Source organism: Euprymna scolopes, chromosome 33 (assembly GCF_053919585.1).
Source record: "Euprymna scolopes isolate OS-2025 chromosome 33, ASM5391958v1, whole genome shotgun sequence".
Taxonomy (NCBI): domain Eukaryota; kingdom Metazoa; phylum Mollusca; class Cephalopoda; order Sepiida; family Sepiolidae; genus Euprymna; species Euprymna scolopes.
Window position 1 is genome coordinate 65,582,471 of NC_136514.1, and position 19,689 is coordinate 65,602,159.

The following is a 19,689-nucleotide window of genomic DNA, read 5'->3' on the forward strand; positions in this document are numbered from 1 at the left end:
GTATAAACTTTTGTTTCTATCATTTCATCTCTAAAATAGACAATATTGGTTTTTGCATATCAGTTCTTTTTGCTGGGGAATGCAAGATTCATTCTGGTATAACTTTGTAAGTGATTTGAAAATTGGCCCTTGATCTGATCAGTATTAGGTCAGTCTGAGTTTCCACTTTTCCACATCATTTTACTTGAAGAGAGTATTGCAGATTCGGATCATGGTTGAAACACAGAATTAGTACATCTAATCCGTTCATGTTACTCATACGAAACCCATGATGGAGATGGGTATAATATTCTCAAACTTGTTATTTGAGTCGCTATGTGTGGATTCAAGTTACTATTACAAGGTATAGCATCTTGGCTATCACATCCTTAAGCTTAAGCATCTTTCTTAGCATGCCGACGATCAGGCTGTTGCCATAAATTGAAATAACATTTAATTTGTTTAACAAGGGAGACTTTAATAATTCAGTTTCTATATCTTATAACCTCAATGTTTGCATACTATGATACCAACTTCAGTCGCATGATCTTCGATGCGACTAGATCAACAACTTTATCACTGTTTCCATGATATCTTGTTTCTTGGATGAAAATGTTGATTATGCATTACTTACAAATGTTTCCCCTAGTGTTGGGACGATTCCTAATTTTTATACGATTCCGATTCCAGGAAAATATTGATTAACGATTCCGATACCAAGTACGATTCCGATTCCTAGGGAATTTATTGTTTTGAAATATACCAGGTAGTTTTATACTTATGGTCGGTAGTTCCCAAATATGTTCCCTAACTTTGGAAGAGATATTTTATGTCTACACCATCGTGTTTTGGTTTAAATAAAATTATTATATAGTAAACTAAACGGAAAAATTAGCAAAATTTATTTTAGAGAAAATTTATTTTACTTAATTGGAATACAGAAAAAAAAAACTCCAAGAAAATAGAATTTATCCTTCAGAGCAAAAACAAATAAAATAGAATTTATATAACAGAACAAAAACAAGAAAATTAGAGAATAAATACACACGATTCATTATTTTGGTCCTCATAATTAACAGATTTAATGAATTAAATAAAAAAAATATAGCGGAAGAGAAAGAAAATATATACTAATTAAATATAAAAAAGATAAATATTTGATTTAATAATTTATAAATGAACGTGCGTAATGAAAAAAAAACAATATACCACGTGACATGGCGCCGTAGATACAAAATAACCTTTCCAAAATTAACGACCATATATGAGAAATATCATTAATCGAAAGTTTTTGTGTTTTATACCAAAAGGTAGGTATAGCGAAAAGTTACAATTAAAGGAATTTCAAAAACGATTTTTTGTTTAGCTATTGATAGTTGTATTTGTGACGGCAGTTCTTCAGACCTCCATAATTCACAAGGAGTAGTTAACACCTATTATTTTTTCTTACTTTTTCATTGCTTTTACACGTTTCTAACGTGAAGAATAAGTTTAGCCAAACTAATTTTGAAATAGGGTATATCAAAGGAACACATAAAAATGATACCACTATAAAAAACAAATGAAATACTAGATAAAATTGAGCAAACATAATTACCAAAATTACAGAAAAAGATAAAAAACAAACAAAAAATGGTGAAGTTTGTTGAGTGAAATGAATTATTGAAAGAAAATTAATTGAACTAATAGAAATGTTAAATAAAAAAATGTCACATTTCAATATTTTTTTAATAATTAAATTCTCAGGGTTGTCGAAATTAAAAATTAAGTGATTTTTTTTTTTTTATTAGACTTCTTTCGAAGCTTGTTACCTTGAAAAATACATTTAAAACCCTGTTTTTTTTTTAAATAAATTGAAAAATAAATGCAATTAAAAAAAATTTAATTGATAATTGAAACTTTAAAAACATATTAAACATTGAAAAATTACTTATCTCACAAATTAACGTCCAATAAAGTAGATCCAGTCTTCATACAGGAATTTGGTTATAAATATCTTTCCCAAACTTAAAAATTAAATTTTTTTTTTTTTTTTTTTTTTTTTTTTTTTGAGAGAGAGAGAGAGTGCTTTAAAATCGCCGGGGAGTGCCGCCTAAAATTTTAAAGAAGTAAATTTTAGGAGTTTAGTGCCTTTCAAAGACGGTTATCATAATTTATTATCATTTAATTTCCTTTTTTTCCTCCCCCCCCCCCACACCTTTCCACGTGGTTCAGTAGTTAACCAGTGCTCCTGTTGCTGTCAGTCAGCTATCTTTACCTAAGTTTTAATTTCTAGTTAAAAGAATTTTTCATGAATAGGATCAGCATTTTTAAAAATTATTTTTTTAGTTGTATATATTGTATTTACTCTTTGAAGTTAAGGAGGGTTAAAAAAAAAAATGGTGACACCTAGATGGTGACGTAGGCAAAAAAAAAAAAAAAAAAAGACACTGCGATTTCGACCCTCACTAATAAAACTGCTCTGAGTGACTAGTTGGTAATTTTTTGTTCCTTTTCTTTTTTATTTTGCTCCTCCAATTTATTTGGATGCTTCATAGTTAAATGTTTTAACATGTTGGTTGTGGTCATGTTAGTTTGACAGACTTTGCAAATGGCTTTCAACTCATCATCTTCAAAAAGACTTTTTTTTGGACTTTGGGCCTTCAGTTTATCTGTAAACAAATAATTTACTATTAAATTTTGTTTTAAAGCTAGTCACTTATTTGGATAATTAATTGAAAATAATCCGCTAAAAAAGACAAAAAGAAAAAAAATATAAAGGGATGGGGCGGTAAATTGTAGTAACCGGTAGTTAACAAAAAAAACTTATAGAATTTAATTTTTGAAACCAATGTATAAAAGTTTACATAATGAAATGCAAATATGCATTTTCGGGTTTGTATTACTGTACACATAGATTCGAAAAAGTTGTCAAAAAACAAATATATAACAAACAAATATTATCAAAGGCAAGATAAGTTACTTTTCTACCAAACTGGGTAATTTATTTTGTTTTTATTCAATGTAACATGTTTATTGAGCTCGAAAAACATAGTGTTTACCGATGTATTGGAAAATTCAAAATGGCGCCCGACACTCTCTTTAACATGGTAAGTTCGAGAAAAGGTGTTATAAATAATAAACTAGACAAAATACTATTAAAAAAACACCGAATATATGTCAATATGTCACGGTGACATATATTGAGCGAGTTTCTAGCAGTATTTTGTATAGTTTATTATTTATAACATCTTTTCCTGAACTTACCGTGTTAAAGAGAGTGTCGGGCGCCATTTTGAATTTTCCAATACATCGGTAAACACTGTATGGTTTTCGAGCTGAATAAACATGTTACATTGAATAAAAACCCGAAAAATATATCCAGTTAGGTAGAAAAATAACTTATCTTGCCTTTTGACAACTTTTTCGAATCTGTGTACTACAAACCCGCATTTTCTTTTGAATTTTTTTTTTTGGTTGACTGTGTTCAATTCACACATCGTTGATGCAGTTTAATATTGCTAAACTATAAGTCCTTAGTAAAATTCTATTTATAAATACTTTTTAAAATGAAATTATTTAATTAATCGTAAATATTATTTAGCCATAAAAATTAATTGATTACAAAACCTTTTAAAAATATATATATTAATTTCTTTTTCATTCGGCAAAAAACTGCGCAAAACACTTTTAATTTTCAATTTAAAATTCTAGAAAAAAGACTATATTATTCTGCTTTTAATATAATCAAATTCAGGGTTTTATCTTTCTGGAGAAAAAAAAAATAATGGATTTTATTTCAATGAAATTAAAAAAAAAAAACTTGACTGAATTGAATTAATTACCCTTAAATTAACGAAGGGGTTATTTAATAACTTTAGGTTTGGAAGAGATAGGTATGCGGTCGATTTTTTTGAAACTTCAAAAGAAACCGACTACTGTCAAAACTTTGCGAAATAATACGTGATCAATTTCATTTTAGAGATATTTCTTTCAAAAGCCTTCTTTTAAAAAAAGAAAAAAAAAGTATATTGTTCTATTAAACCTTTTACTGTTTAAATAATTTGACTTTGCTCGTTTTATTTTAAGAAAATATAAGTTGAAAAAGCATTTTCATTCAGTATTAGAAGATTTGTCAGTAAAAAAAAAAACAATCGCCAAAAAGATAAGCGTTTTTTTTATTTTTACTCGCAATGTAGAGCCCTGCATATTTCTTTTCAAGTTAACTCTTTTGTAGTTTTGATTATAATAGATCTGAATGAATGAACCTTGTAAGGGAGGGGCACTAAGCATTGCCCTGTTAATAATGAATTTCTTTGGTTTCTTTTTATTTCTCTCTTGCGGTTAGAAATATCAGGAAATTTTTTTCTTTTTTTCAACATCAGACTAAAAGAATCGTAATGAAGGAATCGGAAAATTAAGGTATTTTTTAACGATGCGATTCCGATTCCGATACCTCCCAAAATACACGATTCTTACGATTCCGATTAATCGTCCCACCACTAGTTCCCCCCCCCTCCAAGATTAAGCGTTATTTTTCTTTTACCTTACTCATAGATTCTTATCACCCTCTTTTTTAGGTTTTTAGTCCTGATTTTGTTTGATGCCTTGTCTTATGACTGAATGCCTTTTCTGATGTAAATACACCAATTAAACATGGGGTGACTACTACGAAAGCAACTTGCCACTGTAAGATGCCAAATTCAGGTGCTCACCATCATACAAACAAGGGATTTTTGTTTGGATAATATAGTCTAGCATAGAGTAGCAAGAGGGCATAACATGACACAAGGTAATTAATAAAGCAAAAATTTATCATAAGTGATAAAAATAGAAGTCAAAAGTAAAAATTGTTTTAACAAGCATATTTGTTGCTTATTCTGGGGTGCCTCAAATCCATTTGTCAATTCTCGTCAATATGATGATAGGAAATTTTTGTTTATTTTTGCAAACAATGTGTGTATGTAGTTAAATGCGAGGGTGTATAGTTATGAGAGTTCTAGAATATTTTTTATTTGCTTTAACAATCAGAAAGACAAATATTTGGGGGGGGGGGGAAGAAAATGTAATTGTATTTACCTTCATGAAAATATGACAATAGGAAAGTTTTTTTTTTTTTTTTTTTTTTTTGTGCAAAAAAAAAAAGTGCTGTGATAACATGTAGTTAAATGTGGGAGTGTAACTTCATATAATTATGATTATGAGAATTCTAGCATATTTTTATTTGCTTTAACATTCAGAAAGATATTGATTCGCAGCGTTTTTAGTATCAATGTGTAATCCGGAATAACAATTTTTTACGTTTTCAGCCAATGAGAATACCCGGAATGTAAGTGGGGAGAAATCATTTTTGAATAGGGAAGTGTACAGGTACTTTAAGTCTATCAGTTAATAAGGGTGACAAGACAATATAGTTGTACTGTGTATATATTTAGCCGGTCATCAGTAAGAGCGGGATTAGTACTTATTTTTCCCTTTAAAAAATTTTTTTTAAAAACACCTATTTCCCTTATAAATCTTTGATAGTGATGATGTCACTCCTAGGATTAAATTTAGGTTTTTAAGGAATTAATGTGTTTAAAATGTCATTCTATAGTTACATTAGATATTGGCTAATAGTCTAGACATAAATTTGTATGTGGCATCTGTTCTAAACTTACAGTATTTTGTTTCAGAGAAAATTTCTGCAATCAAATTATATATGTAAAATTACGTAATTTTAAAGCCATATACAATCTAATGATGAATTTAAAGAAACAATTAAACTTGTTAAACACAATTCTTGGCCTTTAGGACAAGATCACAGTGTAGTATCTGTTCTGATGCTACACTTCACCTTTTCTGTCCTTGGTCGATGGAGAAATCTTTCATGACTGCACAAATCTTAATTTTTGTTCCTATCCAGAGTGCCCCTTATTGAGAAGCTGGTGGATTTCCCCCACATGATTATATGTTGAAACATTTAAATAACTTAATTTTAATACAGAAATTATATTTAAATTTGTGGTTTTCTGGTTTATGTCCATCAGTGATCACTGGTGTTCCCTGGAGACCGAGTGACAGCAAGTCTCCCCAGATTTCCAGTGTTCTCAACCTCTTGACCATTCATGCAAAATATTGCACGTTATTGCAACAGCTGTTTGCCATTGATTTCTCATTGGCATCGGCCATTGGTGTTTCCTGGGATACCAGATTTGAACTGCACACTTCCAGTGGAGATTTAGTTAGTACTCTCCCACCTTGGTCTTTCCATCCTCCCTGACCCTTCACAACTAGTTGGTGTGGTGCCAGTTGATGTCACCTACACCAGTTTTTTTATTATAACGATGATGATAATAATGATGCTTGGGCAGTGTACGCACCATGCTATATTTTAGTATTTCCAAGTTAAATTAAATTATTGGGTGCAGAATAGTTAGAACCCCCACAACATTGACATTTCTAAATGTTATTTCAGCACTGTACGTACATGGCACAAGTACCAAACATTTCTTTATAAAACAAGAAAATGGAACTAAAATTTAATGTATTTATTTTTAATTTATATCAAAACTTTAAAACTGATTTTTAAGATGAATTTGTGTTTGTATGCCTCGTGAGAGAATAGAGAATTTCCTATTTCATTTCCCATTTAAGTCATGTAAATTGTTTGTTTTATATTTTAACTAGCGGGGGTACCCGGCGTTGCCCGAGTGTTTGTTTCCGGGACCGGGGGGGGGGGGAGTTTTAAAAAATGTTATGGTAGGTAAGTAGGAAGGATCAAACCCGGAGTCGTGAGTAAAAGTAGGAAAATAAAGTGTGAAAAAAAACAAAAAACATCTGCAACGTTAACAGTTCGGCCACCAAGAAAAGTCCATTCCAGTTGTTTAGGAGAAAAAAAAAAAAAAAAACGACTACGGTAGGTCGGCGCGAACGTGAAAATATAATGTGAATTGTCCAGCACACTAACCACTACGCCACAGAGCACTGCAGCTTAGTTTAGTGATTTTAAATAACTTCACATGAAAGAACTACGAAGCCAAACCGGTGTTCTCTTCTCAACTGTTCTTTGTGAACGATCCCCAAACGGTGTTAAGTGGTGGAAGGGGGGGGGGGAGGAATTTATTAGAGAGAAAATATTTTACCACTTCCATTGATCTTAACCGATTTTGGCCGTCACTTCTCAGTAGAAAAAGTATAGAAATCTAAGATTATCGAGGAATTTGAGAAATAATAAGCCTATAACACACGTCAGATATTGTTCTGCCGTTTGTGCATATTATATTTGCATGAAATATCTTGATTTTTAATCCTATTAAGGTCAAAATCCGACGGGAAAAAATGAGTTCATTTTATTTATATAGAGATAAATAAACTTGAAATTTTAAATATATTTCAAAGAAATAAATTACGACCGGTGCTAAAATATTGAATTCATTGATCGTTTTAGTTAAAAAGTCATGAAAAATGCTTCCAAACTTTAAAATATTTGGAAATACTCAATGAAAAGTTTTATTTAAAGAATGGACTGAAAAATATTCTTATAGAAAAAAATTATTTTGCAGTTTAAAAAAAATAAAATGAAATATTCGACTTTCTTTGATAGACATAAGAAAAGTTTAAAAACAAGTTCACTTACTGCTATTTTTTTTATCTAAAAAAAAAAAAAAAAAAAAAAAAAAAAAATTCTCGAATTAAAAATTATCAATAAAATTAAAATTATCCCAATGTGCAATTACAATAATTGCGCATTGGGATAATGATCCAAATGGAAATTGTTCTTTCTCTTTAGAAAAAAAATACATGCACATTTGGACTGCCTTCATAAAATTACCACAGCCATTCTCTAAGGCAATGAAAAATATTTTTTATGCCTATTAATGTGGCCACATGGTTGAACACGGAACTTTTAGCACCCTTTACCTACATGTCGATCTGGCAATGATGTCACACTGTAATGTTCACTGGCCTCCTTCTCTCTCTCGGTAGCCATGGCTTTACCCAATTTGAACAAAAAGAAAAAAAAATGCACACAAAAGAAATCCAAACCACTGAAAAATGCTGCCATGTTAAAACGAATTCAACAAGAATTGTTGACCCTTATGACTATAAAATTTGATTTGTGTCCAACTTTGTTTAAATGTTGAACTAGTTTTACTGCTGCCATGAAAGAGCCCATCTCTTTGTGAAAACATGACACTAGAACAAGAGTATGTGACTGCCATGTTTTGCCATTGATAAAAAAATGGTTTAATAAAAGCTGTTGCATGTATTTTAACCATAAAAGAACTAAAGTCATTAAGTGATAGGTCAGTATTTAAAAGAATTTCAATTGTTAAAATATTGATCCAAAGATCAGTATTTAAAAACAATATTGTTGGATAAGTCTATGGGATAAAGAGTGGCAAAAACATTGCATTAGATATGGTGTGGCATGTGAAAAGTAGTTTGTGACAAAATTCCATTGATAAGACCATTTTTTTGTCAATTTATTTCTTTTCTGTGTGGAAAAAAAAAATTTAAACAAGGAGAATCTAACTTCATTGATAAGAAATTAAAAGTATGAAATGGTAAAATGTAGGTTAACTTTTGGAACTGGCTATATTTAGTTTTGTTACATTCCTTGTCTGAGATGTCATAACCACTGAAGATCTAGAATGCCTTGTAATGTATGGCATAGCATGTATGTAACTTTTTATTTTATTGTCATGGGCTAAAAACATTTATTTGGATACCTGTGGTAAGCATTTCTTCCAGAACTCCCAGGAAGGACAAGAAAATGCAACAATGTTTTTATTTAAAATTTTATTTTAGATTGGTCTTGCTAGATTTTACTGATTTGGATAAGTACGTAAATGTGTAAAACTGAACAAAATTTGATATGAAAATTTGAATGAATCATAATTCTCTCCTTCAACAAAATCCAAATTAATAATTTTATTGAAAAAATATTAATTTATAAAAAACAAACATAAAGGAGATCTTCTATAATTCAAAGTTTATGTTGAATAGGGTGAAGTAAAGTAATATCCATCTTGAGTATAAGCAGATGACATTTAAGGTTTATGCAAAATGCATTTTATTTTGGTAATGCTGAAAAGGAACTAAAACAATTAGTTGCTCTTTGCAAAAAAAGAGGCAACGTGCATCTTTGGAGATTTTTTTTTTCAGTCAGAGTTGAAAGAATCAGCAACAGAACATTTGGTTTGTATGACTCGAATCTCCAACTCGTGGAAAAGAACTTGTATATGCACTAGAAATACTCTAACAAGTTGTATTCTTAGACTGCTATCACTGGCCTATTTACCTCAAAACTACATCAAGATGATTGCTGCAGGTAACTCCGTACAGGCAATAAATGTTCACTTATTTCTTATACAAATAAGTAAACAATGAAAAGTCTTTTTTTCAAAAACTGCTGTCAAAATATTAAAAAAACTTTGTGGCAAATTCTATCATTCCTCTTGATAAATCTCCCATAAATGAAATGTTTCTTTTTAATTGCCGCATTTAGATAATAGTTCCGGTACCTCTCAAAGAATTGTGTGAAACAAAACAGATGACGAAGGGCTGAACAGATTGTGAATAAACCCACCAAGATATCTAATGCTGACAAACAGTTTACAAGTCTTCTAGATTTTTTTTCTAATGTGTCCTTAACTATGCTCATCCCCAGTTCTCTTTCCACTAGTTCTCACCGTTTTTATGTTTACGGAAACAAGTAAAACAAAACCCTAAATATACATCTCCATCGAACAGTGCATCGATACTCAATGGCTGACTGGGACAGTTTTTGAAAATTCATATCGGAACTATTGTTTAAAAAGAAAACATTTGCTATAGCAGCAAACTTAATACTGACAGTTAACCAATCAGTTAACTTGATACCTTCCAAGAAATTATAAAACTGAACAGCCATCTGTAGTAGACCCATAAATATGTTGCAGCCATTGCTCCTAGAAACAACTACTTCTATTGCTTTAAATGTAATAGATGTTTTGAAACCAAAGTCGCCTCTGGAACTGCCAGCAATCACTGAAAAAGAATTATGTGAGAGTTGTATGTTCAGTCAATCAAATTCAAAGTAGAACAGGTTTGGTTCCCATGAGTTTTGGTGAATAACAAGGTTCTGAACAGGAGTATCCTCTATCCTGACGTGATTTTGTCAGCATCTGACAAAGCTAAACTTTTTGCCAAGAGCTTTGCATCAAATTCAACTGTATGTGATCAGGACCATTTATTTCCCAAATTTCTTAAGATCGAAAATAATCAAAGCTATATCCACACATCTAGTCGTGATGTTGCCACACTCAAATTCTGACAGCAAAGCAACTGGTCTTGACAATATTCCAATTATGGTACTCAAAAGTTGCAACCGGAACTAGCACCTGTTCTTGTAAGGCTGTTCAGTCTATGCCTATAAGAGAAATGCTTCCCAACACCTTGAAATTAGTTTGTCCAGTATTAAAAAATACTGGAGATGAATTTACTGCGTTTCAGTGCAGACTAATTAGTCTTCTATGTGTCGTAAATTTCTTGAATTCATGATAAAGAAATTGTTAATTACCTCAGCAAAAACCTACTCCGTGACAAGCAATATGGTTTTTTGTCCTGCAAGATCTACAGCTGATGTACTGACTAATCTTGCATAGGATTAGTGAATCTATCAATGAAGGTTTCCTTTCAAGAGCTATACCTCTTGACATATCAAAGGTATTTGATAGGGGTTTGGCATAAAGGTTTACTTCACAAGATTTCCATCTATGGACTATCTGGCAATGTTTTCACAACCATCAAATCTTATAAAATAAGGAGTTGAACAGATTGCAGAAAAAAAATCAACCCCCCCCCCCCCAAAAAAAATGCTCTGGTCAAGAAAGGGAAGGAACATCTACTTATCATAGGTTGCGGAAGAATTACCCTCTTCTGTGATGTGACGGTTTTAATACCAGGCAAAGAAAGTGGAATATCAAGTGTAATTTCCCAGCGAGCAGAAAAACAAGCAAAAACAGGTGAGAGAATACCCCTTATATAACTGAAGGATCATGTGATTAATCATCACTTGATCTGCGGAAAAGTCTTTAAAACTGCTGATAAGGCAGTAACCAAGGTAAGTGCACACAGACCCACCCCACTCTCTCACGAGCAATCAATCCTTTTCTTCACAAGATTGTTCAATAAAAGAATTAAAGTTGAAAATTGTTGGAAAGCAGTTCATAACTGAGCTGATTGCAATGATACTCAAATTCTTTGAGACTCGGATTAAGCAAAATGATATTTAGTTTAACTTTTCAATATTAATTTGCATGTTGTATTAGTTTCCTCTTCTGTCTGTTAAAAACTTGAAAAGAATAATAAAATTGCAAAAAGTTTAACTTTATCATTATTATTTTTTTTTTTTATTCGTATCAGTTTACAGAATAACAGATTGGAATGTAAACCATGACAGACAAGTTCTCATTTGTTTATTTTTTATCAAAAAAATCATTTAAATTTTATGTGTGACAATTTAGCATAGGATTGTAAATGCATTTGATATTTATTGGGATATAAGTTTAACAATCATATTTCTGCAGTTTAACAATCATATTTCTGATTGGTCCCAAACGTTTATTAATTTTCAAATCATAAAATAATTTGAATCTTAAATGAACAGGATGTATAAAAATCGTTGAATAAAATGACTCATTTTGAACAAAATAGTAACGGTTTTAAAAACATTTACACCATTTATATATACATTTTAAAAATATAAAATTCTCTTAACCGTTCTTTAGTCATTTTTGTTTCTTAATGTTATCCTAAAACTGAAAAGGCACACAGATCCCAAATTGTTATTCCCAAATTGTTTCACAAAAATTTTTTAAATTTTGATTGATATATAATCAGGAATCAATTTCTATACTAATTGAACCTTCTAAATATATTATCCTTAAATAGGGAGCTCTCAGAATTTACACATATACCAAGAACCTTTTGTTTGTTTAACAGGTTATACTTAGATTATCCTTTAATAAATGTCCTTCATTAAAGTAGAGTTTCAACTCGTTCTTCCAATTTATCAAGTTCTTTCCAGATCTCTGCTGGTACATCATCATTCACCTGACGAAAAAGATATTTACGAACATCTTTAACTTCCTGCTGCCAAAACTCTTTGGGCAAATGGAAGATTGCTTCCATATCTACAGGGCTCTCTAATCCTTCCAAAGGAATGCTATCTAATTTTGGAACAATTCCAATCGCAGACGTCCTCATACAGGTCTCGTCATTTTCAATTCGACGACAAATCCAGTCAAGAACACGACAGTTTTCACCAAATCCAGGCCACATGAATTTGCCACTTTCATTTTTTCGGAACCAATTGACATGAAAGATTTTTGGCAACTTCACATTTGCACGATCTTGCATACTCAGCCAATGTTTCATATATTTGCCAAAGTTGTAGCCAAAGAATGGACGCATTGCAAATGGGTCATGCATGATAACTTTAGCTAAAAAAAAAAAAAAAAAAAAAAAAAAAAAAAATTTAATACAATTTAAAATGTCAAGATAGTTACAAAAATGTATTATCACAAAATCTTAACTGATATTATGAAAATTGAGGAAATCATTCAGTTAAATTCTAAAAGTTTCTAAAATAAAAAACTTTTTATACACAGCATTTAAATCATTTAATTATTTTCCTTGTTTTTTCAAAAAGTTAAATTATTTAAAGAATTAACTATTTATATAACATGGAAAGTTAAGGTCTTCATGTTAATCTCAGTTACAGAATGTTTTCTCACAAATGATAAAAAATGAACCACATTGATGATAGTTGTAGAAGTTCCTCAAAACTGGAAATTTTGTTTTATGTTGAAAAACTTGGAGACACATTCAAGTTTTTATGCTATGAAAACTGAAAAATCCAGAGAATAAAATATAGTAAAAGTTACAAAAATTGCCCCCCCCCATTTCCATTTGGTTGCTATTTTATTGTTTCTATACAAAAAAAAAAAAAGTTTTCATTGTGTATTGATATTCAAATCACCCCCCCCCCCTTTATTTTTCTATTTATTTAAAAAGAAAATACAACTTTATTATATATGGGTCTTGGAATTGCATTCATCTGCAAAAGCTCTAGCTAATTTGCATATTCATTTCAATTCTCTATTAGTTTTTTTCGGTCTTAAGAGATGATCATCTTTAGTTAAATATTATGATTATTATGTGTAATTATATTGATGTAGATATTCTACATGATTTATACTCTTGTAATATTTGTTTAAAAAGCGTATAGTAAACACAACCTACCAAACTGTCAGTTTTTGGTTTACAAACATGAAACTTAATATATAGGTTATTCGAACCCATGCAAAATCGGTGCAAAAGTATGAAAATTAATTAAAATAAAAAAAAAATAAATAAAAAAGTGGAATTTGCCAGATGACGGTCGAACGATGGCATTACGAAGATGTATGCACAACGTAATAGCTATTGGTTCACATTTCCTTGCCGCAAACATGTCTTCATAGCTCAGGCGTAAATGTCAAAGGAAAAAGTAAATTGTAAGCTAAACATTTTGGTTTCGATTCTTGGTGATAGCAGTTTTTTTTTTTTTTTTTTTTTTTTTTAAAACTTTTTAAATCATTACTATATATTGGGTCCAATATAATATAAATACGAAATCTGCATTAATCAAAATATATTTAAGCGCATTTTACAACTGGGCAATGCCAGGCAGCCAGCTTATATAAGTTGATATTATTCTAGATTTCAAAAACTCAAATTTGCATGAACGAAATAATTTAAAATGCAAATATAAAAAAAAGCATCTTCAGCAATATTGTCCTAAGCTTTTCTTTCAAATAACGTTCAATCAAAAAAAAATGAACTAATAAAAAAAAAAAAAAAAAAAATATGTAGCCTGGTGAGGCCATAGGAGAGAGAGAACTGAAGCTGGCCTACAGGACACTATATATACAAATGTAGGCATATTTTATTGGTTTGAAAAAATTTTTTTTTTTTTACTTATTCTCATAAAATTTTAACTATAGAATATTATTTTAAAAATAGGTAAGTTTTTGTTTAACGGCACATCAACCCTATAGGTCATTTCATGCCATAAAAGGTGAAGAGAATATTCTTCATTTGAGACTTTGGCCAGTGGTTTGCTTTATTTTCAAATAAGTTCCAAAAGTTTAATTTTTCTCAGGAAATCTAATATTTTGTAAGGTGTTTTTTTTCAAATATTGTTTTAAGGTTTTGTTCCTTGAAATATTTTGTACGAATATTTTCATATTTTTTACATTTCATTAGTATGTGTTTAATGGTTAGTGGTTGTTGGCAGATTCTGCATTGAGCGATACTTTCTGCTTTCAGAAGGTATTCATGTGTTAGTCTTGAATGACCAATTCGGATTCTGGTGAATATAGTGTCTACTTTTCGTATTGGTATTATGGTTCTCATTTGGGTGTATTTCTTTAAGTTTGTTGTTTAGTTGTTCGTCCCATAGTTTTTGCCATTTCGTTTTTATGTAGTAGTTTATTTTATTTTTCCTATCCGTGTATGGGATTTTTCTGTTTGAAGGCATCAGCTTTGTTGCTTCTTTAGCTAGTTTGCCAGCTTCTGTATTTCCTCTTATGCCGACATGACTCGGTATCCATGCTAGTACTATTGTTTTATTATTCTTTATTTGGTGTTGGTATGTTTCTATAATTTCCAGGATGTACGGGTGGTTTATTTTACCTCCTTTCAATGCAATTAAGCTGGACATGGAGTCACTGTAGATAAGGAATTTGTTTTCACTAGACTCCTGGACCAGTTCAAGAGCCATCTTAATAGCCTGTAACTCTGCGGTGTATATAGAGGCACCATCTGGTAATCGGATTTGCTTGTGTGCATTATGCATTTTTGCTGCTGCTCCTACTTTTCCAGTTATTTTGGAGCCATCTGTATAGATGGTTTTGTATGTGGAGTATTCATCCCTGAGTTCTAGGAATTTGTTTTGATAGGTTTGATTGCTAGTCTGTTTTTTGGCCGTTTTGATATGTCAATGTATGGTTCTGTGATTGTCCATGGTGGAGTATTATTAATTGTGTAAGTTTGTATGTTTTTTTTGGTTCTTCGTATCCTTCTATAATAGCCTTTTTAAGGCGATATCTCAAAGGTTGAGCAGCTGTAGTTCTGCTGGATAGAAATGTTCATACATTGACGTATATACTTTTTCGTGAGCAGGATTTTTTGATACACTTTTAAGTTTCAATGTATATTGGACTGAGAGTTTTTCCCATCTCAGGTGAAGGGGGAGTTCATTAGCTTCTGTGTGTAGGCTTAGAATAGGTGATGTTTGGAAGGCTCCTAGGCAGAGTCTGAGTGCTTGATTTTGTATTGGTTTCAATTTTTCTAGGTATGATTTCCTTGTTGAACTGTATATAATACAACCATAGCCCAGCTTTAGTCTTATGATTGCTCTATATAATAATAGGAGCATGGTTTTACTGTCTGCTCCCCAGTTTGTGTGGGATATTATTTTTAATATGTTTAATGCTTTCTGGCATTTTTTTTAATGCATCTATATGTGGCTTGAAATTGAGTTCATTGTCCAGGATCATTCCCAGGTATTTGGTTTGCTGTGCCACTGGTATTGTGTTGTTATTTATTTTCAGTTGTGGGCCATGGTGATAGCCTCTCTTTTTGCAAAAGTGTATGCATACTGTTTTAGTTTTGGAGAGGATAAACCCATTTTCATTTGTCCATTTTTCAATTTTATCAAGGCACTCCTGCAATTTCCTTTCTATTGTTTGCATGTTAGGAGATGAGTAGCTGATTGCAAAATCGTCTACAAAGAGGGCTTTGTCAATGTCTGTAGTCAATGCTTTGCTGATGTTGTTGATTTTTAGGAGGAAGAGTGTAACTGATATTATGCTTCCCTGGGGCACTCCCATCTCCTGTCCGTATACCTCAGACCTCTCTCCCCCGAGGCGTACCCTAAATGAGCGACCCCTGAGAAAGTTTTGTATGAATATTGGCATCCTTCCTCTGATTCCAAGGTTATGTATGTCCCTCATAATGCCGTATTTCCATGTAGTGTCGTATGCTTTTTCTAAATCAAAGAATACTGACACCACATGGTGGTTTCTAATAAGACCGTCTTTAATGTAAGATTCCATTTTGACCAATTGGTCCATTGTGTTCCTTTCTTTTCTGAAACCACATTGATATTTGTCAAATATTTTATTTTTTTCTAATATCCATACGAGTCGATCGTTTATCATTCTCTCCATGGTTTTACAGATACAGCTAGTTAGAGAGATAGGGCGGTAGTTTGTTGGATTTGTGTGATCTTTATCAGGTTTTGGGATTTGTATGATCGTGGACTCTCGCCAAGCGTTAGGAAAGTAGCCTAAGAGCCAGATATTATTTAGTATATTCAGGAAAGTGTTTAATGAGGTTTCTAGTAGTTGTTTCAGAAATTGGTAGTGTATCTCATCTGGTCCAGTAGCAGTATCTTTGCTTCTATCCAGAGCGTTTTTAAGTTCAGATATTGTGAACGGTAAATTGTATTTTTCTGTATTGTTTGAGTTGAAGTTCAGTTTTCTTTCTTCTGCTTCTTTTTTGTAGTTTTGGAATGTTAAGCTGTGGTGTTTTGCAATGTTTTTGTTTAGTGGTTCAGCAAGTAAGTTTGCCATGTCCTTTTTTCCAGTGCATTTTCCACCATCCGGGTTTTTTTAGGTGTATAGTGGGGTGTTGGGTTTGCTTCCCATTTATCTTCCTCACCATGTCCCATACTTTCTTGCTAGGTGTTTTATTATTTAATTTAGATACATAATCTTGCCAGGTTTCTCGTTCAGCTTTTTTGGTTATTTATCGTGCTTTTGCACGAGCTTGGCGGTAGAGCTCTAAGTTTATTGAGGTTGGGTTTAATCTGAATTTTTTTAGGGCTTTTTTCCTTTTCTTAATTGCTTCTTTACACTCTTGTGAACCATGGTTTGTGCTTGCTGTTTTTCTTTGAAGTTTTAGGGATTGTTTCTTCTGCTATCTTTGTGTAAATGTTGCTATTGGGTCAGGTTCCTGGAGTATTTCGTTATTTGTGTTTGGCAGAGATTTCTGAATGTGGACCAGTCAGCTCTCTTTAGTTGCCATTTTGGTACTATGTCTTCTATTGTGGGTTTATTTGTTTTAATGAAAATTGGGTAGTGGTCACTACCACACTGTTCTTCATGGATATCCCAATTAAAGTCCATGTAGATAGTCGGAGAGCTGAGTGTCAGGTCTATAGCTGAGGTTGTTCCTGTAGATGGATGTAGGTGTGTTTGCCGTTGTTCAGTATACACGTTTGTGGTTTCTAGTATGGATTCTATTATATTTCCATTATGATTTGGTTGTCTGTCTCCCCAAAGGTTGCTGTGCGCATTGAAATCCCCTAGAATTAATGATGGTGCAGGAAGCTGTTCGATTATTTGATTTATTTGAATTTTTTTTAATTTGTATTTTGGTGTAAGGTAGCTCTTACTGCTATGGCTTGTAGTTCTGTATTTAAAATGAGTTTTTCATGGGGTATTGTTTTCTTTAACATGATGGTTGTACCACCTGTTGGTCTATGGTCTATATGTGATAGGTTGATTTTTTTATATACTTCATAGTCTCTAAGGGAGAGGTCTGAGTTTTCCTTCATTAGAGTTTCCTGTAGACATACGATATTTGGGTTGTGATCTTTAATTAATCGTTTTAATTCTTCATAGTTGGATTTCAATCCTCTACAGTTCCATTGTATGGCTGTTATATTTTGAGTTCTTTTATTTTGTTCTATTTTATTTGTCTAGGGGCGTTTTGTTTTTTACTTCCATTTTCTCCAATGTTTCTTTGTTTCCTTCTCTTGAGGTAGATTGTGATCTGGATCCTGGTCCTTCCCTAGTTCCTGCTTTATTGGGCGATGATGGTGCTGCTTCGCTTGGCTCTTCATTTCTACTGTTAGAAGTTCGGGAACTGGAGTTTGTTCGGGACCGTGTATCCGTTTTGTTTTGTTTGTTTTTTTTCCTTTTGTTTGGACAGTGATTGGTGTTGTGTTTTTTTTTGTTTTTTGTTTGGACAATGATTGGTGTTGGTTTATTTTTTTTTTGTATTTTGGACAGTGATTGGTGTTGTTTTTTTTTGGGGGGGGGGGGGTTGCTTCGTTTCTCCCTTCTTCGACTGCCATTTCCAGGGAGTCCATAGATTTATCTGTCACTTGAGAGTTTTGTAAAGGGTCTTTTCCTTTTTGTATTTTATCTAGATCTGGATATTGAATTTGATCTAGATCCTGGCTTTGATTTTGGTATAACTTCTGGCGTTCTGGGCTCTTCCAACTTCTTAGTTTTATTATTTTTCTCACCAACATTTTTATTGGTGTTTTCATCCTAAACTTTTCTCAGTGATTGAAATCTATTTTGAGTGTTCGTTTGTTGTGTTTTGTTTTTTATTTGTGGTTATTTCTTTACTTTTTGGTTGGGGTTTTGTTTGTGAGTTTATAGTTGTGTTTTGGTTTATTGTTGAGGTATTGTTTATTGTATTACATTGAATGGTCATTATTTTTTTTAAATTCTTCAAGTAAACTTTTTGTTTCGTTTAAGAGCTTTGTGATAATGTCAATATTGATATTGTTGGAGTTTGATGCTATTGAATGTTGGTTTGAGTTATTGAAGTACTGTATATTTTTTTGTTGTTATATCTGCGTAGTTGGAACTTTCTATGATTTTCTTTCGTTAAATGAAATGTTGTGTACTTTGTTTTGAGTATTGCTCTTTCTTGTTTCCAGATTGGGCAGGTTTTTGAGTTTGCGTAGTGGTTTTCCTGGCAGTTTGCACATTTGGGTTTTTTTTTGGGGGGGGGGGGGCAATCCTCGTGGAAGTCTTTTTCACCACATCTTATGCATGTTGGTGGCCATGAACATCGGTCGCGATGGTGTCCATATTTTTGGCAGTTATGGCATATTAGGGGGTTTGGGATGTATGGCTCAGTGTTGACTGTTAGGTAACCAATTTTGATTTTTTTGTGGGATTATTGGGGTGTTGAATGTAAGAATGTATGTGTTGGCGAGTATAGTTTGGGAATTTTTCCTTATTTGGATTCTTTGTACGTCTGTGACGTTTTGGGATCTAAGGTTGTCTTTTATTTCATCTATGGTACATAATGCAAGTTCAGAGGTCTTGATGACACCTTTACTTGAATTTAGTGTCTTGTGAGGATAAACTTTAATGGTTTTGTTGTCAAAAGTTTTCCATTTTAGCAGTTCCTCAGCTTGCTTTTTATTCTTTGTGTTAATATTGTGCCATTATTTAGTTTTTTTTAACCGATAGAGGTTTAATACTTTGTGAGAGTATTTTTTCGATTTTGAATGGAGAAGCTTTGGTTATGGGTTGTTCACTGGTTGATTCCAATACTAGAAATGTTGGGAAATTCTCATTTGTTGATATTGGTTCGTTTTCAGAGTTTGAAGAATCTGATACTAAATCTCGTATTTTTTTATTTTTATTTTTGAGGCTTGTTTGTATTCATAGATGGATTTTTTTTTTTTCATTTTCCCTGCTTCCCACCCGCTTCAGAGTCCTATTTGGGAAGTGTTGGGGGGGGGGGATACCCTTTCGCCCCCAACCCAACAGCGATACAGGGAAAGTACACACACCCTGCTGGTGGATCTAAGCATCTGTGGTTCTTCAATTTTTCTGAAGGCCTCGTTTTCAGGAAAAAATTCAGATTTACAGTCATGTTTTCTCCATTATACAGAGACCGCTT

General features: G+C 32.1%; 1 protein-coding gene across 2 annotated transcripts in view; it reads right to left on the bottom strand.

Moving 5' to 3' along the window:
• Positions 1–11,307: 11,307 nt before the first annotated feature.
• The window catches only part of LOC145258277 (phosphoenolpyruvate carboxykinase, cytosolic [GTP]-like), an 88,814-nt gene continuing 80,432 nt past the window's right edge, over positions 11,308–19,689 (bottom strand). For both annotated transcript variants that reach the window (XM_080116280.1, XM_080116281.1), the window contains exon 10: positions 11,308–12,428. In XM_080116280.1, the coding sequence (XP_079972406.1) occupies positions 11,965–12,428 (464 nt within the window). In that variant the 3' untranslated portion in view covers positions 11,308–11,964. The remainder of the gene's footprint in view (positions 12,429–19,689) is intronic.